Here is a 24,101-nt window from a genome sequence, read left to right on the forward strand (position 1 = left end):
TGTGGAGCAAGAAGCAGCAGCAGCAGCAGCAAGATTTTGGCTGAGGTCAACCCACAAGGAAGTTGGAACACCATGGAAAAGACAGGTGGGGACTTGCTGCGTCTCCCCTCACACCTCTGGCGGGCTGCACGCTCCCCAACTGTTGGGGAGGGTTTCTAACTTCACGAGCTCCAAAGCTGCTGCTACTTTTTTTTTTCTTGAGACAGATTTTTACTTTGTTGCCTTTGATAGAGTGCTGCGGTGTCATAGCTCATAACAACCTCAAACTCTTGGGCTCAAGTGATTCTCTTGCCTCAGCCTCTCAAGCAGCTGAGACTGCAGGTGCCCGCCTCAACGCCCGGCTATTTTTAGAAAGACCGGGTCTCACTCCGGCTCAGGCTGGTCTGGAACTTGTGAGCTCAAGCAATCCAGGGTGCCTCGGCCTCCCAGAGTGCTGGGATGAGAGGCGTGAGCCACTGAGCCCGGCAGTTGCTGCCACTTGCCCAGAACGGAGCCCCAGGCTGCAGCCCCCTGAGGATGGCTCCCCCACACCACGTAACAAGCCGAGGGAGTGAGGCTGGTACCATAAGGATTTCTGCCCTTTGTCAGGCTCTGTTCTCCCCATGGGGTTTCAGCCCTTTGGTTTCCTTGTCACTGGTCCCCACACAAATATTTCCTAACATCTACCCAGACCTTGGTGGCCACGGGGGTCTTGTGGGAACTGTGTGATCCCAGCGCTTGGACATTCAGGGTGGGCTTTCTTCAAGAGGGCAGGGTGCAGCAGGCTGGGGGAACCCTTGGCACAAAGGGGACCAGCGTGCCAGCTCTCATGGTCAGACTGTTCCCCTCTTCCTCCCCTGTCCCGCCCAGCTGCTGAGGCAGCCATGACAGCTCCGCAGTGAGCTGGGACAGGGCCCCACGGGTTGACAGCGCTGAAGTCTCAGGAACAGCCGCTTCCCTTCTGCTGGTGCGCCCACCACACCAAGGCTTCCATGCCTTTCCTCTTACAGACCTGCCGCAGAACGAGGGGCGCTCACAGTCTGGGCCCCCTGCCTTCCAGCTCACCGTGGGGCTGCGCTCGGGCTGCTTCAGTAGAGCAAGGGTCCCCCTCTACTGAAGGGTCCCGCTCTACTGAAGGGTCCTGGAGGGACAGTAACCTGCTTGAGCACTGCACAGGCAACTTGGGACCACACGCTTTTGGCACTGTCAGGGATCGGTTTGGCGGATCAGGTGACAGGCCTTTACTAACGGGTACAAAGGAGAGATTTGTGAACTAATAATCTGGGCAGATGAGGGAACCAACATAGGCAGAACTAAAAGGACTCTGTAGAGTAGGTCTGAGCCACAGCACACTCCCGGGGCGCCCCACCCACCACAGGCAAGCTGAGCTTCCCCTGCAGAGCGGGACCTGGGCAGGGCAGCTGCAGCCCGGGCACCTTTGTGGCCCAGGAGGCTAGTTGGTGCTGCTGCACGTGGCTAGACACTGGAAGGAGACTTGCATCTGCAGGGTAAGGGGAAAAGGGGGAGTTATTTTTATCTCCGTCAGCAGATTGGAGTTCCCAAGCAACGCATTGTATTATAGACACCAGCTTATTTGTCTTATCCTCTTCATTAGATTATAACCTTCTTGAAGGCAAACCTTCACCCAACTTACTGTGGTGTAAGAATTAGGTTCTTATTTTTTATTTTAACAATTTCCAGTCCATCACAGTGTGGTAATTTTGTACAAAATTGTATACTTAGATGTCATAGCAGTATCAAAACGCTATAAAAGATACTTTTATAGTAAAAGTACAGTCCTTACTCTTTCTGTATTTATGTCTTGGTAAAATGGTCAAACCCAGCTCACTGATCGGCATTTGTTTTACTGAATCCACTATCAGAATCACCAGAATCCACCAGAATCTTTGCTTCTTGCTTGGCAGCTACTAACTGAACCTAAACAAAATTTTGTAGTGAACAATACTATCTAAATATAACTGAACTGATACTTAACAATAGCAGTAAAGATTCTGAAAATGAAGTCTCAGTTTGAATGAAATTGCATCGTAACATCCATTTCTTGTTTTTAGTTTGTAATTTTATAATTTGGAGGTTTAACTGTTTAGGCAGCTAACAGTGCTCTCAGAAATAACATGAATTGCAGAACTTTTCAAACATTCGATATTTAAGTCTCAATAATTTTGGTACCACCCTTCATATGACATTGTCAAAGATAAATGTCTAAATATTTTACTAAGTTCTTTAGCAGTGATATTTATTTGGTGCTGTGATAGTTGAAACGTGGTAGGAAAGCTCAATATTTAATCATGGTAATTGGAAACTATCTCTGCCTAGTAGGCTAGTTTAGAATAGCAGCTGACATTGTTATCACATAATATTTTGCACATACACATTGCCCTTCAAATGATGAATTGATACACTTAATAAAATCAGGCAGCTGTTCCTTGCACAAAGGGCAGCAAAGCTATCAAGTCCTTTCTGAAGAGCTTCAAGACCAAACCTGGCAACTTAAAAAAATTAGAAATGGATACTTTGATTTATTGGGCATCCCCCTAATCTCTGCCTTTCTAGCCTTACATGGGAATTTGGAGTACTTAGCCTGCCATAGGCCTACTGAGATTAATGTGGATAATCAAAGATGTGTGATTTATAGAACCTATCTTTGAAATAACTTCTCTAGAGAGCTTTACTTTTTAAAAGACTTTCAAGATTTTTAGTATCCAATTGGGCTATCACCTATACTTCCTTGAAATGCCACCTGCATGATGTGATAATGTAGCCAATATCTGGAAGAAATGTCTCATCAAAAATGTCTCATCTTTTATATGCTTTTTAGTGAAGCTGAGGGAAACTGTAGTTAAGGGTTGCCTACCTTTGCGTCAAACCACAGTCACATTATTTTATTTTGAAGCAGAATGTGTCCTGCAGCTTCTAATGGTACATTTTGAATGTGATTTAGTAAAATTTTTACCAAGGAAATAATAAGGTTTCTAAGAACATGAAACATTTAAGGCTTGACTTTTCATTTTAATATCTACCTTAGCTGGCAAGCTAAAATATAGCCACTTAATGTATTTTCTTTTTAACTGATAAGCCCTTAAAGTGTAAGTGAATCCTGGCATGTCCGGAGAGTTGGCAGCTATCGATTATACTGTGATAACTGATTTATTCCACAGAGTTCAGGAGAAAATCCCTTTGATTCAAAAAGTATTTCTGTACTTTGAAAATGTCATTAAAAGTGTTGAAAAGGTCACAATTTAAGATTGATGAAATAAAGATTAGTCATTCCTGGCTGAATGAACAGAATGTCATTGGGAAGTGAGGCTTTAAAAGTTTTGCTAGCACTTTCATAATGCAAATCTGGCATTCCAATGCCTTTAAAAGCAATAAAGAACTCTTTATGTACATAATTATTTTCCTGAATAATTATAGTTATTATTTAGAAATTTGTGATGATTCAAGTGCACAGGAAACTCAAAAGACAGCATGAAGTGTTAGGACACATGAAATGGCCAGATTTTTAAGCAAAAGCCCTAGACTGGGCTCCATTCCAAAATGACTACCAATACTCTGCTTGTCCTTATGAAGATTTCATCAAGCTTCTGGATCTCAGCTTTCTGGTATTAAAGGAATGATGATGTTTATTTAATCTGTGTGAGAATCAGCAAGGATTCATTGAACAAGACAAAGTGAAGGATAATCAATACTTTGAACCATCTTAGTTGAATGCTGTTTACACTGCCAGGAAATTATTCACATAATCATACATGATTCAAGTGGAAATTCACTTTCAGTATATTTTATGGAGTTAAAAAAAGAAATGTATTCTCTTCAAGTAACCTTAATTACTTTTCTTTGAGATGAAATGAAGGTAGTCGAATGAATAAAATCAAAAGAATTTATTTTGCATTCTTATTTCTAGTGAGTGAGTGTTTTCAGGAGTGATTTTTTTTTAAAATTTCAGATTAATATGAGGCCACCAATGATTAGGTTATATTACTTGCATTTGTCAGGCAAAGTCCAAGTTGTAGTAGGGCCCTTCACCCAGTGGGTGCACTGTGTACCCTTATATTGTGCCCATTGGGTGAGAGCTTACCAATTGCTCCCCTCTCCCTTATCTCTTCTCCCCTCTTCCCTATTTGAATTTATTTGTTTTTATTTCATGTGGACATGCAGTGCTAAAAGTAGACTTTATATTTGACCCCACAATCCTATTACTAGGTATCTACCCAGATGAAAAAGAAATTATTTTCCCATAAGGACACATGCACTAGAATGTTTATTGCAGCTCAGTTCACAATTGCCCACATGTGGAATTAACCTCAGTGCCCATCTGTACATGAATGGACTAATAAACTGTGGCATGTGTATACCATGGAATATTATTCATCTGTAAAAAGAGATGGTAACTTTACATCTTTTGTGTTAACCTAGATGGAGTTGAAGAATATTTTCCTTAGTAAAGTATCACAAGAATGGAAAAGCAAGTATCCGATGTTAAATACTATTATGAAACCTATACAAAAACAAGTTCAGGACTGATTTTAAAAGAGTATTGGAATAATCTTATTTTAAAATGAATCAACAACATTCTCTGGGTAGCATTTCTATATATGAGAGTAAATAATTTTAACCATCATTTCTGTTTTATTCACATGTACATTTAAAAAAACATATTTTATCATCAGACTGTATGATTATCTTTCCTTGAAAACAGTGGCTGTAGCACTAAGAAAACACTGGTAGCTGCATGAGTTAATACACCTCTCAACTTCTCAAAGCTTTGTTTTAAATTTGATTCCATAACATCACTTAAGCATCACTTAAGATCATCTCTTCTCATGGATGAGATCTAGAGGGGCCAAGTTAACATATTCTTTTTTTTTTTTTTTGAGACAGAGTCTCACTATGTCACCCTTTGGTAGAATGCTATGGCGTTACAGCTCACAGCAACCTCAAACTCTTGGGCTTAAGTGGATTCTCTTACCTCAGCCTCCCAAGTAGCTGGGATGACAGGCACACGTCACAATACCCAGTTATTTTTTGTTGTTGTCATTGGTTGTTTAGCAGGTCCACGCTGGGTTCAAACCCACCAGCTGCGGTACATGTGGCTGGCACCCTAACTATTGAGCTACTGGCGCCAAGCCTACATAATAATTCATTTTATTATGTGTAGCTATTTGATGTCTATAAGTTACTTTGGCTTATTTAGAATTGTGTGATATAAGGTGGTCATAAATCCTCCATAGATTTTACAGGACTTCTCACAAGACTTTCCTTTTAAAAATATTTAAATAGTGGGAATTATTTCAAACCAAAAGTTTAGAAGGTACAGATGGATTTTTGTAGTCAATATTATTTAAGCTACAATTTTAACAATATTTTGTCTTAAATACATAGCTTATGTGATTTTCTATCAGGTTGGATAATTTTTTTTTTTTTTTTGAGACAGAGTCTCACTCTGTGCCTTGGGTAGAGTGCTGTGGCATCATAGCTCACAGCAACCTCAAACTCTTGGGTTCAAGGGATCTTCTTCCCTCAGTCTCCCAAGTAGCTGGGGCTACAGGTGTAAATAAATTTAATAATTATATGCTCCTCTTTTCACTCCCTCTTTCTCTTTTCTCACTCCCTCTATAATCACAGATCAATTTTTAAATGCCTTACTCTATTATGACAAAAGATCTCATCCAACATTTTTTTGAGGGGGAAGTTGTCTATAATATATAATGATACCAATTTTCAAAGTAAAACTGATATGAATTGTGACATTTGGTTTAATGTGACACTTTATTATATGAACAGATTAGATAGTGGTAGAAGTGCTGATAATACTCTTTTTGAAATATCATCAGCTATAAAGTACTGCACCAATGCTTTCTTTATAAGCAGAACTTAAATAAATCTATTTAATGATCCTATGCATTTTCTTCCCTCTATGTAACACTACATTCCTGCCTGCTATAATCTGCAATTACTCCCTTTTCCCTGAGGAGAACATTTCACCGGAGAAATAAAAGCCGTTTCAGTCACAATCAGCCCCTCCGTTTCCTAAGACACTTTTTTTTTTTAATTGTAAGGACTGAGGAAGGTTCTTTTTGATGACTGTACTGTATTTTATTATTGAAGAGTAATGAATTCTTCCTTCTTAAAAATGCATCCTGGAGCCCAGGCATTCAAGATACCCCTGTCAAAACATGCACATACGTGATTGATTACCCAATTTATTGGTGATATTGTATATGCCATCATAGTGCAGTTTAAATGATTTTGACAAGTACAGAAGAGTGCCATTGGCAGGTGCAGAAATAAATGATGGGTTTAAGCTTTCAAATGTTTTTACAACATTTCACTGAGTGGCAGGTTGATAAATTAAAATTACAGTTGTAGCATCAGGCCTGAAAGCACAACTGCTTTAGATTACAAAAATAGTGCATGGAAACTGTGTGTACTCTCTGGAGAAGTAGCCTGGAGGGTGTTGAGAAAAAATGTAGCAAGTACAGTTGCTAAAGAAATCATTAATTTTGTGGTAGCACTGTCTGAAACTAATAAAACAAAAAAATAGATTTTTAGAAGAAGAAAATTGGCTTTATCCCCTCATCCCCTTTTCCCTGGAGATGTAGAGAAAATTGAAACCACATCATGAAAAGACAGGCATTGAATTGGCCATTAGTAATTCCATGATGTCAGATGGGCTGATTTAAAGCTTAGGGACAGTTTCCTGTTAACCTTCCCTTAGTTTCCACATTGCACCTAGACTTTAGCTTGTCATACTGTTACCATTATCCCACCAAATCAAGGCAAGAAACTTCTCAGACATCACTCAATTATTCACTGACTCCGATAGTTTTAAAGGAAGGAAAGTGGTATTTCCTTTACATCCTTAGTTCATTCTATTCAAGTCCTGTATCTTTTCAAGTTATGTCTACACTACTTCAATAGCTTTCTAAATGGCTCTCCTCTGACCTCATTTGTGGTAACGTCATTTTCCAGTTAAAAGCAAAACAGACGCTCAAGCAAATAGACATACATCATCCAGGGACCCTACTTCACCAGTAGAATGGTCAGTAAGTTCACCAGTAAGAGTAGAATAATTTCTCAATACACTCTCCCTTACCGTGACAATCTTCCTTGTGTTTTTCCTGGACTTCCAAGCTTGCTGGACTGGGATGTCTGAAAAGCTCCCAGTAGTGGCCTCTGCTGTTGCTCGACCAATTCTTTTTCCCAGAAATGCCACAATAGCTTCTATTGAATTCTTACCTTACCTTGAGGATAAAGTTGGATTTTACTTTTGTCTTGAAAATTTTCCTGACAATCTGGCCAATTTCTTTAACCTTTCAGTTACTAAATTACGACAACCTCTTAATTCCTGAATGATTGGAAGACAGCAATCGCTTGACAGCATTCGTGTAATTTACCTTGTGCTTAATGCTCTGCTGCCAGCCATCCCTAAGTTAGTATGGCTTTCCCTGTTTCATGCTCCTGTTATGGAGTTTTTAATATGACACCCCATGATTTATATCAATCTATATCCATTCTGGAAATGTCTTCCTGTTTTCATGCTGCTGTTTTAATTTCATCTTGTTGATCTTCCTCGAAGAGCTCATCCAATGAGGATCCTTCACTCCTGTGCTAATTTCATTGCCTTTTAAAGTTAAAGTTCAATTCCATTACCATCTTTCTAAAATATTTAGGCCTTTGGATTCAATTTGTCAACATTTCTGTGATTCACTAAAACGTACCTCTTTAGAAAAGATTCATAATGTAATTGTTGCATGTAATATTAATAAGTGGTCTTTGTTTAGCATTTTACTATGTATTGCCTATTGTTCCAAGCACTTTAAGCTTATTTGTAATAGTCATAAGAATTAATTACTACCTTAGGTGAGAAATGGAAGCTCAGGAAAGTTAAACAAATTGCCCAAGGCACCTAGCTAGGAAGTGACAGTTTGAATAGGATTCAAACTAAGGAAATCAAATCATGGAATTTAGATGTTTAAAGCAGGAGGCTAATAATATAGCACCTTTTACTAAACACAAGGTCTCCTACAAAACCTGAATAAAAGTAAAACAGAGTAACTCTTTAACTTGGTAAGAATGCCAAAATTTAATAATGTCTTCATAATAGTGGAAGTATGCTGAAGATTCAAATTCAGTTTCAAGACAAGAAAGAAAAGGGGGAAAACATCCCCCTCAGAAAATGATTTCATGAAATACTGCTGGTAGTAATTATGAGGGTCAGTTTCAGATACAGGGCAGGCTTTTCTGCCCTGACAGTGTTCACACCCTTTTATTTGGACTTAGCAGAATAGATCCCATATGTATCAAGGGGTTGAAGAAATCCAGGCTTGGCTGGGCCATGATCAGCTCATCATAGAGCCAGTGCCTCACTAGAGATAAATATAATAATTCCGGAACTTGTATTCTTAATGTAATATTAAAAATCTCCCAATACAATTGGGAAATAACATATTCAGAAATATGAGGTTGGACAATAAAGTTCGTGAACACATTCTAGCAAAAGTGCTACGTATCATATTGCTGAATATCATTGTGGTCATCTTCAAAGCACTCTCCCCTGGGAAGCTATGCACTGACCCCAGTGTCTAGTCCACCAGTTGTGAAACTCTTTTTCTGGAATGGCCATCAGAACTGTTGTCATGTGAGGTCTGATAATGAAGCTCGTGAACTCATCCTATTAAAAGGGCTACATGCCTTATTTCTGAATATCCTTACATTTACCAGATGGCCAAGGGGAGCACTTCAGAGGTGACCATAGTGATATTCAGCAATGAAGTATGCAGCACTTTTTCTAGGATGAGTTCCTGAACTTAAGTGTCTGACCTCATGTATCAATATAATTTTTAAATTGTTCTGAGTTATTTAAACTATTCTGATATAGTGAAAAAAAAACTGAAAAAATTTTGCCAGTGTCATAATCATCCTCATAATAAAGCTATTCATGAAAAAACTCAACTAAAAAACCAGAGTAAGTCAAATTTCAATTTCAAAACATAATTGGTTAATATTCAAGTCATCTTTTAAGAAGGCTAACTTCATGCTGATGAGGTACGAAGAAATAGTTCACATGAATATTGTCCTCTGGTGACTTGAGAGTGCGTGTTAAAATTGGCTCAGTGTCTAAAAGGTATTAACAGTTGGTGTTGTACTTGGACTGTACTGACATGTCCTTCACCATGAGAACCTTGAACTTTACATGAAGGATTTTAGTTTCCCTCTGATCTATATTTTTCATTAAAAAGCTATAAAAATCTTTTTTCAAGGCAAGACTGCTTTTTGTATCTGAGAGTCTTAATTGAGATGATCACTCTGTTCACATTTTTAAATGCAAACTTGAGATTTGTTTGCCCCCAACTTATTTCCAAAATCAGAATCTATTTGATGCCACATAAAAGGAAGCATTTGCCAGCAGTTTTATTAATTGCTCTAAAAGGTTGATTAAAATATTAACCACTTAGCACTCATTAAGCACCCAAGGTGAAAACTCCGAACTCAAAAAAGACTTTGCTTAACATTTATTTTTGTTAGGTGGGTGATACGGCAAGAATTTTAGTATTTGAATTTATTTTGTAAGTGTATTTTATTTGATAATATAAACATGTCTAATGTTATATAGTTATAATAAATTTAAGTATATTTAATAAATATATTCTATTATGCATTTAAATACAATTTGTTTATAATAATTTGAAGTAGAAAATTATTGATATTGATAAAGCTTAATAAATCTTATTGATAAATCAAGATAAATCTTGATAAACAGATTTATTAAATATTTAACATTAAATATATTATTTAATATTTTAAAATTAAAAGTACAATATAATCTCACCTTAGATCTAAGATGATATCAGAATTAATATTTATGCACCTTAGCACAGGCAGTGTGGCAACTTTGATGTGCTGGGGTTATCGCATCTATTGTGGTCTCTGACGGGTGATCTCCAAGACAGATCTAGCCTCCACCATATGCATTCAAAGCAGGAAGGGACTGTGAGAAGCTACATTTTAAAGATTTTCTGAACAGATTCTAAAAATGGTCAGCTTCTATAAGAACAACTTGTGTATGTGTGTATGAAGATGATGGAGGAGGATGGAAGCTGCGTGTAGACAATGGCCCCAAAGCCTGGCAGGTGTTAGAATAGCCTGAGTGGCTTTGGGAAACACTGTGTCTATTGACCTTCACTGGGTGACCAGAACCAGATTCTGGGATGGGTCTTCATGCCTCACCCCAGGCACGTTAGAAAGAAACTATATGAAGTGAGGCAAAGAGAAGCTATGTAGTTCCTTTATTAATCATTTCCTGATGTGTGTGCAGAAAAGATCTTATATCAACATATGGTTGAAGACCAGAGAGATCTGAGATCTTACTCAACCTCCTTTCATTATTCCTTGATCCTTGTCAGCAACCAAATTATTTTCCTGTGTATAAATTTCTTCAACAGTTTTTTCCCATTCATTGCTAGATTCAGGTTGAGTTTATGTTGTGATACTTTAAAATTTTATTTTCAAATCAGTGTAGCACATTAATCCGGGGAAGAATCTGGCTCTCTAATTTATATTAAGACATGCACACTAAAAATGTGTCACTATTTATATTTTAAACATTTAAATGACAGTGAGTAGTGTTCATCATTAAATTCCAAAACAATATCTGTACTCGGCTTGATAGCTCATTTCATCTCAATTTTTATTTTTTCCCCATTATAAAACCTTCTTTTGGTTTTCACATGTAATTCAGAGCACTCCCTATAAAAACGAAGCATTATTCTTGGAACCATTTTCAAGTTCTCTGAGTTGAGAGCATTACCCATGATTATACCTTCCATAACAGCAGTAATAGCTCCTACTTAAGCACAATTCCTGTGTGCAGAACAGTGGCAAATGCTTGAGCAAAATTATCTCATTTAATCTCCACTTCACAAGTAAGAACCTGAAGCTTGGGAGTTTCAGTAATTGCCTAAACTAATACAACTAACTTGTAAGTGTCAGCGCCCGTAGGGTGAAAGCAACTCTTAGAAGTACATGTTAGCAAATGCTTTAAGACACTGGCAGGCAGTGGGCTGCAGTATGCGGTGTTTATCTGTGATTTATTCATGAATATAATTCACGTTTTTTATTGAGCATAGAATTAAACTTAATGCCAGTAAGGTATGCAGGGGACAAACTCAATGTTATACACTCATGTGTCAACTGACTATGCATTCATTTTCCTTGGCATATGATTATGGATTAAAAGTCACACACTTGAATAACGGTTCTTACGCTAGACTGCCTAGTGCTTGGTGGGCTAATGCGTGTTCGTTACTTCCTTTTCACCCCACCTTTTTACTGGGCAGGGCAGGAGAGAGAGAGTCATACAGACTTTTGGACAATTTTTTAAAAATCATTTTCTGAAAGGGGAATGGAAAAATTCAGCTATAAATTAAACTATCCATTCAGCAGAACCATTTGGGTGGCATGTTTCACCCCACTTTATGTTTCAGACATATATAAAGGACAGCAGTATGTTATTAGTGCCCTGCCAATTTTCCCGCTTTGAACATTTGCTGAGTTATTCATCATTCTTTCTTGGAAAGTTTTTCTCAGGGCTCTCACACTGAGAGCTAAACTCCTGATAAGTTTCGAACAAAGATTACTTAGGCTCTGCCCTTGTAAAACAGAGGTATGCATTAAAAAATGGATTTCATCTCAGAGTAGTCAGGAGAACAAAGAAGGCTGCAGAGAAACTGTGGGAAGTGAGGCATGAAGAGATGTTTAGTTCAGCCCCCTTGACTGGAGGGCAGACATATATGCATTCAAAATAAAAGATTTCTTTGGGTTTAGAGATTTTTAACAATAGGAGCTGATGATCAATGGAGGAGAAAAGCAGGCTTTAACTATTTTTTTGGACCAGACCAACTTGACCTCTCATTTTTCATGTAGTCTTCCAATAAATGCATATATCCCATTTTCTCTTCCACCTTTCCTAACAATTATTTTTCTTTCCATGATTCCAATGACTAAATGCTTTCATGAGAAATAGGGAACTATGTTATTCAGTGAGTAATAGAAATTTTAAAGGGACACAAAAAATAATAAAAGGAAATTGATCTGATCTTCTAAAAATCTAGCCTCATCCCGTGTTTACTTAAGCCTGAGTATTGTGGCTGCCTATATGTGATTTTTTTTCTCATCATATATAGTATGAGTTTCTCTAAGTTAGAGATCACATCTTCCAACTGTTTTTTAACACTTTGCATCAACCATAATACCAAGCATATAATAGTTCCTTCATAAGTAATTTTAAAATATTCGTCAAAGGATTATTTGATAGATCAGATTCAAACAACGCTGTTTTTTATTAGGTATAAATGCCTGAAAAGAGTCCATGTATATTCTTGTGAACAATATATTCTTCCTCGGACATGTACCGTGACTCAGAAGGATACTATTGGAGGAGGCAAACATTAGTCTCACCTCCATGTGCCTCAGGGTTCCCCAGCTTTGTGTGTGAAGCAGCAGTCAGTATGAATGAATTGTAGAAATAAAATTGAAATGAGAGAGAATAAGAGATAAATATAGATTGTGAAGACAGATTTAGAGACGGCAGGTTAAGAGGCACTCAGTGGAGTAGATTGAAAAGAAATAGAGTACAAAAATTGGTAGGCAGACTATAAATAGTGAATTGATGGCTTTAGAGGAATTTTCAAGACCAAGTTGAGCATATTTTTTCATGACGAGAATATGGGTAATCATTGTGTACCTGGTTTAGCTTTTATGGAAGACATAGGATTTCACATACATTCATTAGCTTGATTTCTGAGGTCACAATACAGCCTGGGGATCATTTAGTTAAGTCCTTATAAAACATAGATAGCAATGTTGCATGCAATGATATCGTTATTGTTTTGAATATGAGGTTAAAAGACTGAAAACACCATCTCAGAAACCCTTTTCAATGTGAATTAAAAATTAATATTTAAATTATTCGGACATACTCACCCAACAGACAGGAAAGGCTCCTTTGATTCGAGTCTATGAAAAAACATGAATATTTTATTTTAACATGACAATTTACTGTACACTCAAAAATTGCTTTTACATGAACCTGACAGAATTATTATCCTGGTTTGGATGCATACTTTAGCCTCAGTAAAAAGCTATAAATCATATGTTATGACCTAATCTGGACCAATTCAAATTCTGGCTGGATTAATGCAGAGGCTAATCAAATGGGAAAGCTTTAGAATGGGGCAACATAGCCCTTAAAGGATACATTAAGGTGACAGTAGCGTTAGTCTAATTCTAATTTGCACTCTCTGTATCCACTCATTTACTTTACTCATGGTAATTTGTAGAAGTTTCTACATATTTATTTGTGGAGGTTGCAATAATGAAGACAGTTATAATGCATTTGGTTACATGTGGACCGAATAATTGATTTTCAGGGTAAATATCGTGTAATGAAGCAATATATCACGCATAGTTACATGGGATCAGTGGCACCCCTGTGGGTGGCGGGAGCGTGGGGTCACACATTAGGGCCCTTCTGCCTCCTCTGCATCTGGGTGTTTTCTGTACCCTATAATATATCAAAGTGAGAGTCTAATCCTGGAGGCTCTGGTTAGATGTGACGACCATTTAGAAAAAACCTTCTGTAGCTTATTGTCCTCATTACAAAATGGGCAAAGACTACTTCCAGTGAACTTTCTTTTTTTTTTTCTTTTTTTTTTTTTTTTTTTATTGAACGGTAACTATGTACATTAATGCACTTCTAGGGTACAGTGTGGGGTTTTCACATGCAATCTGAAATACTTCCATCAACTGGTCAACACAGCCTTCATGTCATTTTCTCAGTTATTGCTTTAAAACGTTCACATTCTACTCTTAGAAAGATTCACCTGTACCCCTATAAGGTAAACCTCAGAAGTAATCCCTCCAAACTCCCTCCCTCCACCCATTCCCCCCTCCCTTCTCCCTCCCCCTCCAGAAGAAAGCGTAGGGAAAACACTTGAAGAAATCGGCCTGGGCGAACATTTTATGAAGAGGACACCCCAAGCAATTGAAGCAACATCAAAAATACACTATAGGGACCTGATCAAACTAAAGAGCTTCTGCACAGCCAAGAACACAGTAAGTAAGGCAAGCAGACAGCCATCAGAATGGGAGAAGATTTTTGCAGGTTATGTCTCCAGTGAACTTTCTAATTTCATAAATGAACTTTCTATTCCTTACAAAATGTAAATAAATCAGAATATTTATACTTCTAGATATTTTCTAATTAACAATGAAGAAAACCCATTGTGTATATTAGTGTATATTTGGCCACATGATTTTCATCGTGGGTCTCTTAAAATACAAGTAGGTATGAAATGTGGGCAAATTAAAGATATTTTTAACTAAATCCTGTTGTTGAAGGTTTTTAAGAAGCTTTCATATTTTACATTTATTTAATGTCTGTATAAAAGGTTGCATGAAACAGTAGGCAATTTCATTTAGCAGCAAGTATTACTGAGCACTAGCCAGGTGTTTTGCATAGTGAAGTGGACTGTTGAAATGATTGTCTTAGAATCGAACTAACAAGCTGACTTTTAGAAACAATGAAGACAAAGATCACTTTTTTGTCTCTATTTCATTCTGTACATGTAAAATAATAGCTTATTAGAAATTTGGTGCACATGCCACGCTGCTTTGGATAGACGATCATAGCAGAAGGTGGCTCTTTAGAGAGCGAGTGATCCTGCAATCTCCCTGGTGTGGACCAAGCAATAAAACTGACAGTTGGTGCTTAGTGTTTGGAAAAGCATATCCATGTAAAGTTCCCTTTTCTGAATTCCAGTATTATTTGTATCTTTACCTCTCGGCACATTGCCTTATTGTATTTATTTATTTTTGGCATGTTTGTGATAGAAATAAGCAAACAGAACTGGGGGGGCAGTTGATAATAATGGAAAATATTTAGGTATATTTGGTTTATAAGTCATGACCAATGTCAAGTGATTGAATAAATGAGAGGATTCTATGTAATACGATGGCACAGACTGTTCATGTATCTGGACCATCCACATCATGAAGATACCACTTCACCCTATCTTTCATCTGATACCGCTTTATACATATATAACATGTGGGCATCAATGAGGTCCCTTCTCTCTGCATCTGCCAAGGTTTCAGCCTAACTTATCAGATGCTAGTGTGTGTGATCGCTTGCCCTCCAGCCTCCTATGTTCTGCATTTCCCTCACCTTCATTGTTTCCTTGCCCTTCACTGCTGTGTGCTTCTTAGTGGCATTGTATAACATGGTGAGGGAATTTAAAAACAGTTTATATCTTTCTCCTCTCTCTCTTTCAGCCTCCATGTCGCATTAGTTACCAAGTCCTGACGATTTTTCTTCTGTGACTCTCACATTCCTGCCCATGCTCCATTCCACTAGTTCTCACTACTTACTCCAGCCTAGAAGGTGTCTACTAAGGTAAATTCTTTGTTCAAAGCTGCCCCAACTTACACACAACACTCACACACTATGCTTCCAAAGGCTGTAGCTCACACCCTTGGAGAACGGCACCCTATGGCTGGCTGTCCTTAACAGTATCCCGTAAACCAGTAGGATAAAAGCAGAGCCTACCACTTTTGCCTTTCCCTCCACAATTACCCAAATGCTGTTTTCGGAATGTATTTGAAGTAGTACTGATTTCTTTTCTTTTTTTCTGAAGGTTCTAGAAAAACTCTGGAGTGTACAGGACATATACGGTCACCTGACCCCAGTGGTTCTTATGGCTGTCTGACTTGCTAGTTAGCTGTCCCCTTTTCTTACTACTTCGCTCAACACTGTGACAATCTCCTTCTAAATGCTAAATAGAAGACTGAAGGGGAGAATTCAAAGTTTTCAAAATGATGCTTGGTAGAGAGTTCTTCTTCTTCTTCTTTTTTTTTTTACAGTTTTGGCTAGGGCTGGGTTTGAACCCACCACTTCTGGTAGATGGGGCCGGCGCCCTGCTCCTTTGAGCCACAGGTGCCGCCCTAAGTAGAGAGTTCTAACTGATGTTCTAGAGATCAAGAGTTGGTAAACTCTGCCTGCAGGACAAACCCTGGTCACCATCTGACTGTGTATAACCTCATGCTAAGAAAGGCTTTCATATTTTTAAATGACTGGAACGTATCAAAAGAAGAGCACTATTTGTGACACAGTAAAATTGTATGAGATTCAAATTTCATTGTCCATAAATAGAGCTTCTTGGAACACAGCCACGTCACTTCATTTGCTAATCACTCAAGGCTACTTGTGTGCTACAACCAGTTGAGTATTGGTGGCAGAGAGTGTATGTCCACGCTGCAGAATATTTACTATATGTCCTCTGTGGAAAAGGTGTGCCAATAATAGACATGTAATTATCTTGTTGGAAGACATTGGAAACAACCTCTCAAAATAGGCATTCTTTGCTTTTAATACGTATAAAGCTATCCTCCCTATTTAGAAATTCTAAATAATATGAATTTTTTCTTTTCATCGCCACTGCAGCATTTAACCCTATTGAAATATGTCATAAATGCTACTTTTTTGTCACCATATTTCTTGACAATTTACATAACCGTAAGATGGTACTCAAACTTTCAGGCTGTTCACAAACATGTCTACAACCAGTTTTCCGTATTATTCCTTATCATGTCTCCTTAAAAACCCATAGTCCCCAACCATTTCGCATCAGGGACCAGTTTCATGGAAGACAATTTTCTCATGGACTGGGGGCTGGCAGAGATAGTTTGAGGATAAGTCAAGCATATTATATCTATTGTTCACTTTATTTATACTATTACAATGTAATAGATAATGAAATAATTACACAGCTCACCATAATGCAGAGTAAGTGGGAGTCCTGAGCTTGTTCTCCTGCATAGACAGCCCCAGCACTGGCGTCACTGCTTCAGCTCCAACTCAGGTCATCAGGCGTTAGATTCTCATAAGGAGCATGCAACCTAGATCCCTGCATGCAGGGTCTACGGTAGGGTTTGTGCTCCTAGTAGAATCTAATGCTGCCACTGATCTGGCCAGGAGGCGGAGCTCAGGTGGTGATGTAAGTAATGGGGAGTGGCTGTAAATACAGGTGAAGCTCGACTGGCTTGCCTGCCAATATCTGCTGTGTGTCCAGTTCCCAACAGACCTTGGGCCAGTCTGGGGCCTGGGGATGGGGGATCTCAGCACTAAACACTTTATTCTAGGAGAATTGTTCATTTCACACAGATGATAGATCTGGTTTAGCTTTGCTTTTGTGGATTTGAGTGTTCTATTTCTATACCAGAACACTATCTTTCCTTTTTTCCTTCCTTTGTATGATCTATTTATCTTTTAACTTTATCTCAGTCTAACTCCTTCATAAAGCCAACCCGGACACGTTCACGTGACAGGGATAAGCTTGTCTCTGAGCTAGTCCTTATTACCTTCATCACTATGACATATTATCAGAAAAAGAGTCTCCAATTAAAAGCAAACTTAGAGTCTTATTAAGACTGGCCAGAGAATTAGCCCTAGTTAGATGAGAGACTCCCAAAGTTCTGTGTTAAGCCTCCTTAGGAGTCCAGATGGGAGGCTGTTGCTGATGCCCCATGAACTGAGCTCACATCATTGGTCACGGATCACTCTAAATCACAGAAGTCAAGTCCGAGGTGCCAGGACTATCTAGCATCCTCTGTGGTGGAGGAGAGTAGAAAATCTTGGCGGGAAGCTACCCCAGGCCATCCTACCATGTTTCATCCTCAAAACGAAGATATTCTGCAGAAGAAATTGATAACTGGCCCACATGGAATGTTGCCATACTTTATAACCAATTGCTCAGTCATGGTTCATTCTATCAGGTCAGCTTCCCTAGCCTGGAGATGATTCAGATTCTGAATAACCTCATTTTTCTCAATTATACAGTGAGCATCATAGCTAACTCAAGAGGCTGTTGGGAAGAGTATGAGATTAAGTATTTTGAGCATCTAGCACAGAGTGCAGCCTGATGGTCACAACTGTGCTGAAGACAGGTAGTTAACTCTGAAGGTTGAGACTGCTTAACTGTACGAAAAGCTCATATCAGTAACTTTAGTTCTGAAAAGTGAAAAAAGCATGTAAAGGAACAAAACTACTAGCAAAAACATGTCTTGGGGAAAATCGCTTGTCAGTTTAACAGGTGATTACATTGAGATGCTCTAGAGAGAACTTTCCATGGTAATATTGTTTCTTGGAGATAGGGATTGATTTTATCCTTCCTAATATTTACTTTTCATGTGAAATAGGTACAAAATTTAGTAATGTTCATTCAAGACCCATTAGAATTATGAATAGAAAAGATAAACAAACCATAGCCTCAAAAAAATAAGACATGACAGAGATGAAATAGAACATAAAATGAAGATCAGTATTTGGTGCTAAAGCAATTATTATGCTTTGCATTTAACAAAAAATAAACTACATTTACTAAATTCTTATTATTTACAATTTTTATAAAAACAAATACTAATTGATTGATTTGAATGTCATGATACCTTCTAAGATAATTCCCATTTTACAGATGAGGAAACTGAGACCAAAAATGTTACCTACCTTGCCCAAGGTCACATAGCTAGTAAGTGGTTGAGGACTTAAATTCAGGCAGTCTGGCTCCAAACTTTCTGTTCTCATGTTTCACAGGGCATGCTGCATCTTATTTCTCTATTTTGTATGCTTTATCTTGTTTATTTGTACCGTGAAGGACTGTCACCTGTCTTTATGAGATTTATAAGAAATCTCATCTGGTTTCAAGTGTCTATACGCTGGGATTCTGAAGCTAGCATTGTTCTATTTATGACATGTGGCTGTAGCTGTCCACCAAACATCTCTAATTGTAGATGCCTCTAACCTAACGTGTCTCAGACTAAATTTATTGTCTTCCTTCTTCTTTCTACTCTTCCTTGTTTTTCCCTAGCTTGAAACACTCAGCTGCTGAAATGACCAAACTAGAAAGATTAGAGTCTTTCTCATTAATTTATTTTCTACAACACTCACTGTTGGGAGATCCTTCTATTTCTGTTGTTTCTGTTGCCCAAAACCCTGTTCATTCCATAATTACCTCTCAGTTCCTATTTTCACAGTTTGAGTGGTCATCAACTTTTATGTGGACTATGAGAGTAATCTCCCCACTGGCCTTCATTCTTCAGTATTTCTTTGGAACAGACTTAGCTACTAGCATAACTATCTCTCTAAGATACCAATGTAAACATGTAATTCTCCTCATATAAATCTCTATGTGATTCTACAAAGTATTTTCTTTCAGGCACAATGTTCGGAGGGCTTCAAAACTGTCCTCATAATGCCAGTAACACTTAACCATGGGTGTTAAAAATCGCTAGTGTAATTGCTGAGCTCAACACCAAAACTGTACACTCCTTGAAGATACAAATTCACTAAATTTCAAGGACCTACAGTCATGCCTACTTCATCGGAGGTTCTCAGCGATGATTTGGTTAGAAGAACTTTTCCTGCCTTGCTTCTCTACCTCTCCTCTCATTCCTTGTCTACACTGTACAGTTCACATGACTGAAAGTTCTCTAACAATCTGGTTCTACTGCACCTTCCTAGTCTTTGTTCTCTCCCACTGAAGCCTATAGATTCTAGCTAACCACTCACAGTCCTGGTAGCATCTTGCTTTCTTAAGTCTCACATTGGCAGATGTTATGTTTCCTCGGAAATAATTTTAAAAGTTTTTGAAAGATTGCTGCTTTGTCATAAATCCAATGCATCTTCTAAGAATGTTTACCTATTATACTTGCAGAATTTGGTAATTTTAAATTAGCAGGCAACAATCTTTTTTACTAATGTATGATCTATACTTCTGAGCAATGACACCCCAAGCCCTGACCTAAATTTGAGATGAATGTGCGAAAGAGCTTAGGACGCAAGTTCTGGAATCAGATTGCCTAACTCCAATCCTCCCTCTCCCATCTCTGGCTGTGTGGTCTTGGAGAAGTAAGGCATTTTTCTTTGTGACTCAATTATCTCATCTGCAAAATGGAGGTAGTAATAAACCTAACTCACAGAGTTGTTGTGAGAAATAAATAAATATACACATTAGATAACTAAATAACTAGATCACTTAAATAACTGAATAGACAAATGCTTAATAAATCTTAACCATCATTGTTACAACTAATTTTTAATCCCTGAATCCTCTATTCCTGGTTCCTAGATTCATGGCCAGTTAGAATTAGAGAGGGCATGGGCAGCGCCTGTGGCTCAGGGAGTAGGGCTCCAGCCCCATATGCCAAGGGTGGTGGGTTCAAGCCCTGGCCCTGGCCAAACTGTAACAAAGAAGAAAATGTTGGTCATATTTGTTCTTGTAATTTGTTAATAAAATGTTTAAAAAAAATAAATAGAGAGGCCTGTCAGAGAACAGGCTGGTGCAGCAATTATACATTAACCTGCAGCTGGCCTGACACACAGCACATGGAAGATGCCCCTCAAAAGTTTACTGACTGAGCAAATCTGACGGTAGATCGATGCTGCCAGCCTCCAATCTGTTTTGTAGGTTGGATATCAATAAGGAAGAGAATATTTCTCTCTGCAAGTAGCTCTTGTGTGCCTAAATCCAAGCCAGAAAGAAGCAGTAATGGAGGAGGGTTAACATTCTCAGAGACAGATCAGCGTTGCTTTATAGCCTGAAGCTTATGTCCAAATCTAGTGATGGTTGAAATATAGTTTGGTAACTGTCTATAAATTAAGTAATAACCTAATAGGGAAATGGAAGGTCTCCTTTTTTTTGAACTGCATTCTTTTTTCTCAAAAAGAACTTTCATCTGCATTTCAAAAAGTGTGTTAAAGTCAAATATTTTACATACAACAGTGTGGCTGGATCCTATCCATCCCCATCACTCTTCTCCAAACTCTGAAATGGCCTAATAACTATCACAAAGCCAGAGCTTACTATGTAGCAGTAATACTGCCAAGCCTTCTAGCAGTGCAATTTTGAGAACAGCAGATGAGAAGACTGAAATTCAGAAAAAACCAAATAATTTGCTTATGATTTGAACATCTCCTCCAAAACTTATGATGAGATTTATTGCCACGGTGATGGTTTTAAGAGGTGGGACCTGTAAGAAGTAATTAGGTCATGAGGATGTCACCCTTATAATAATGAATTATTATTAATAATGCCATTATCTTGGGAGTGGGTTCATTATTTCAGGAGTATAACCTGTTTTTCTCTATTTGCATGTATTTCCTTGTGATGTCTTTCACCATATTATGATGTAGTAATAAGACCTTCACTAGACGCTGCCCTTTTATTTTGGACTTCTCAGTCCTCAGAACCATGAGGCAAATAAACTTAAATTGTTTATAAATATCAATTCTATGATAGCAGCAAATAACAGGCCTAGCTCCAAAGTCTGTACTCACAGTCACCGCAATATACTATTAGAAAGGGTAAAGAACACAATACTAAATGCTACACTGGCTGGGCCTTTTATCTGGTCCTACACTGGGTAAAATAGTGGTCTAGATGTTTGTGAGTTATCCCTTACATAACTGCTTGTTATTTATGGAATATTTGACACATTATTTTAGAAATCACTTAATATAGGGAGGGGTGGGGGAAAGGAAGAGCAGAGAGAGGGAAGGAGGGAGGAGGGTGGGGTCTTGGTATGTGACACACCTTTTGGGGGGCAAGACACAATTGTAAGAAGGACTTTACATAACAAATGCAATCAATGTAACCTGGTTTCTTGTACCCTCAATGAATCCCTAACAACAATAAAAAAAAAAAATCACTTACTGTACTTCTCAAGGATTTTAGGATTCTTGTTTTGATATTTAAAATTTAGCCTACATCTCATCATAACCATTTGTAATCTAAACACAGCCACATGATATTTTCATCAATCCATGGCCTTCTGATTTAAACAGGCATCTTTCGCAAGGTAAGAGACTGCATGTGAGCAAAAGATGATGAGTGATCAAAGATAAACATCTGTCAAGTGATTTCTAGATGTCTTCTTACTGAATATGTTGCATATAAAATATAACACAATTCTATCAATATTCATAAAATTCATTTATTGCCAGAAAAGAGCTTTCTTTATGCAATAGGGACAGGATATTCATGAGTAACTGTAGGTAAATTCTTTGAGATTCACTGAAAATCAGAATTTCCTGGTGGTATTTATTTTCTTAATTATTCTCTTACTTTCACTACAAGACAGCGCAAAACAAAACAATGGAAGGTTTCAGTGTATTCAGAAGTATACTTTTGAGGGCCAGTGCGGAGAGTAAGAAGCTTGTTGGGAAGGAGCTTCCTAGGTGCACAGCAAGGGAAGAAGCAATTGCCTGTACTGGCACGGACTTCCTCATCTCCATCTGCTGAAAGAAGTGTGAGTGTACTTTGTTCACCTGCATCTTTGGTTGAGTGAGCAGGAGCCCAGGATATTGTCACACACTGGCTAAGAGCAGGCACTCACAGTGGACTCTCATGTCAACTATATCCCTTCTTCAGCAGTGGCTCCTTACAGGACGTCCTTTGTGATAGATACACGAGGACTGATAGATACACAAGGACTATCCCAAGTGTACACTTTTGTATTCTGTAAACACTGAAAATCTATAGCAAAGCAGGGCTCTGGGGAGACTGGGATGGGATAGCCTGAGGTGGCTGAGGGTGGGAACAATCTTTCCTTTAAAAGCTTGTATGTCCCTAGCTTAGAGGCCCCAAAAGTTTTAATTTTCATGTCAACTGTTGACTAATTGATGGTGGCTGCTGGGAAGAATGTGTGGACAAGAATTCCAAAACCTACTCAGCCCTCAAGGTGAAAAAGAGGGCTGTAATTAACCTATGCCTGCCACAAGAATAAAAAGAAAGGAAAAGAATGATGTCCAAATATGTATTTACTAACTTTGTGTTAATGGAAGGTACAGAAATTTGCTCAAAGCTACAAAAGAAATGGAGAGGTTTAAAGTCTGCAGTCGAACTTACATTTGTAGACATAATGTTCATATGTCAATAAATACAAATGATAAAGTATATTTAATGCCTCATTTGATAGCCAGTATTTGGAATTTGATATATTATATTAAGCATTTTACTAGTAGTATATTTAATCTTCATAGCCTTCCTCTGCAGTTGGTATCATTATCCTGTCTATTTTATATATGACAAAACTGAGGCAGAAAGGAATTGATTAACTTTCCCAGGACCTGAATATTAGAAAGTCATAGAGCGGAATCATAACCCAGGCAGTCTGAGAAAGACCTTGAGTCTTAATGTGCTAGTGTTAATTGTACTATTTTCCTATCGTTATTTGTTGACCATTAGAAAAGCATCAAATTCCCCTACAATGCTGAGGAGAGCCAGGCTCTTTCAGTCCTATGATGGGATTTTTCTATGGTAGATTTGATTTCTCTAGAGTAAAAAGCAGCTTTCTCCTCAATTTTCTGTGATACCTTTTCACGGGCTTTCATGGACAATTGAAATCTCTGCTTAGGGCAATCATCGGGACTCTCCTTGAGTTCCATTCGCAATTACCACCATCTGGGCTGCTAACTCCGGGGACAGGTTAATGGATGGCTGTTGTATCAACCAAGGATCTTAGCGGCTGTTTTGACACAGTCATGACTTTTGCCACAGTGGAAATTGAGGCTGCAAGGCTCATCTCCCTTGGACAGGCTGTAATGTTCATTCATAACTCCACTGGGAGGATTGAACTGCAGCAAGAGAAATGGAGGTGAAGGATAAAGAAGGACCTCCCGGCAGGAAAGATCATTAACCATTGGCAGATTCTCCAGAGAGACTTGAATTGTTTTTCCCCACAGCTTCTCAGGCAGCAGTGGGTATGGCCAGGGGATATTTGCCAAGACAGAGTGTGGGGTCTTACCCTTTCTCCAGTCTGATTATAAGAATAACCTTGTGGCTCCTCACGCTGGAGGAGAGTGCATGAGACTCTGCAGATGTTTCTCTTAAACTAAGAAAAATAATCTTCTTAAGAGAAATACTTTCAAACTCAATTATTTTCATGTAGCAATATTTGCCCATCTCAGTTCCAAACCTATGTAGTAAAAGGAAGTAAATTAAAGAAAAACTAGCAGGTGTCTGCTCAGCTGTCTCTTTCAATTGTCT

The 24,101-nt window shown here is 38.3% G+C and overlaps 1 protein-coding gene across 15 annotated transcripts in view; it reads right to left on the minus strand.

Moving 5' to 3' along the window:
- RALYL (RALY RNA binding protein like) overlaps positions 1–24,101 on the minus strand; it is a 698,583-nt gene that overhangs the window by 105,781 nt on the left and 568,701 nt on the right. For 10 of the 15 annotated variants that reach the window (XM_023517681.1, XM_012810159.1, XM_023517672.1 and 7 more), the window contains one exon: positions 12,985–13,017. The exons of the other annotated variants lie outside the window; for them this stretch is intronic. In XM_023517681.1, coding sequence (XP_023373449.1) covers positions 12,985–13,017 — 33 coding nt within the window. The remainder of the gene's footprint in view (positions 1–12,984; positions 13,018–24,101) is intronic. 15 annotated transcript variants of the gene reach the window in all.

Source organism: Otolemur garnettii, unplaced genomic scaffold (assembly GCF_000181295.1).
Source record: "Otolemur garnettii isolate 467f Iridium unplaced genomic scaffold, OtoGar3 scaffold00004, whole genome shotgun sequence".
Lineage (NCBI taxonomy): Eukaryota > Metazoa > Chordata > Mammalia > Primates > Galagidae > Otolemur > Otolemur garnettii.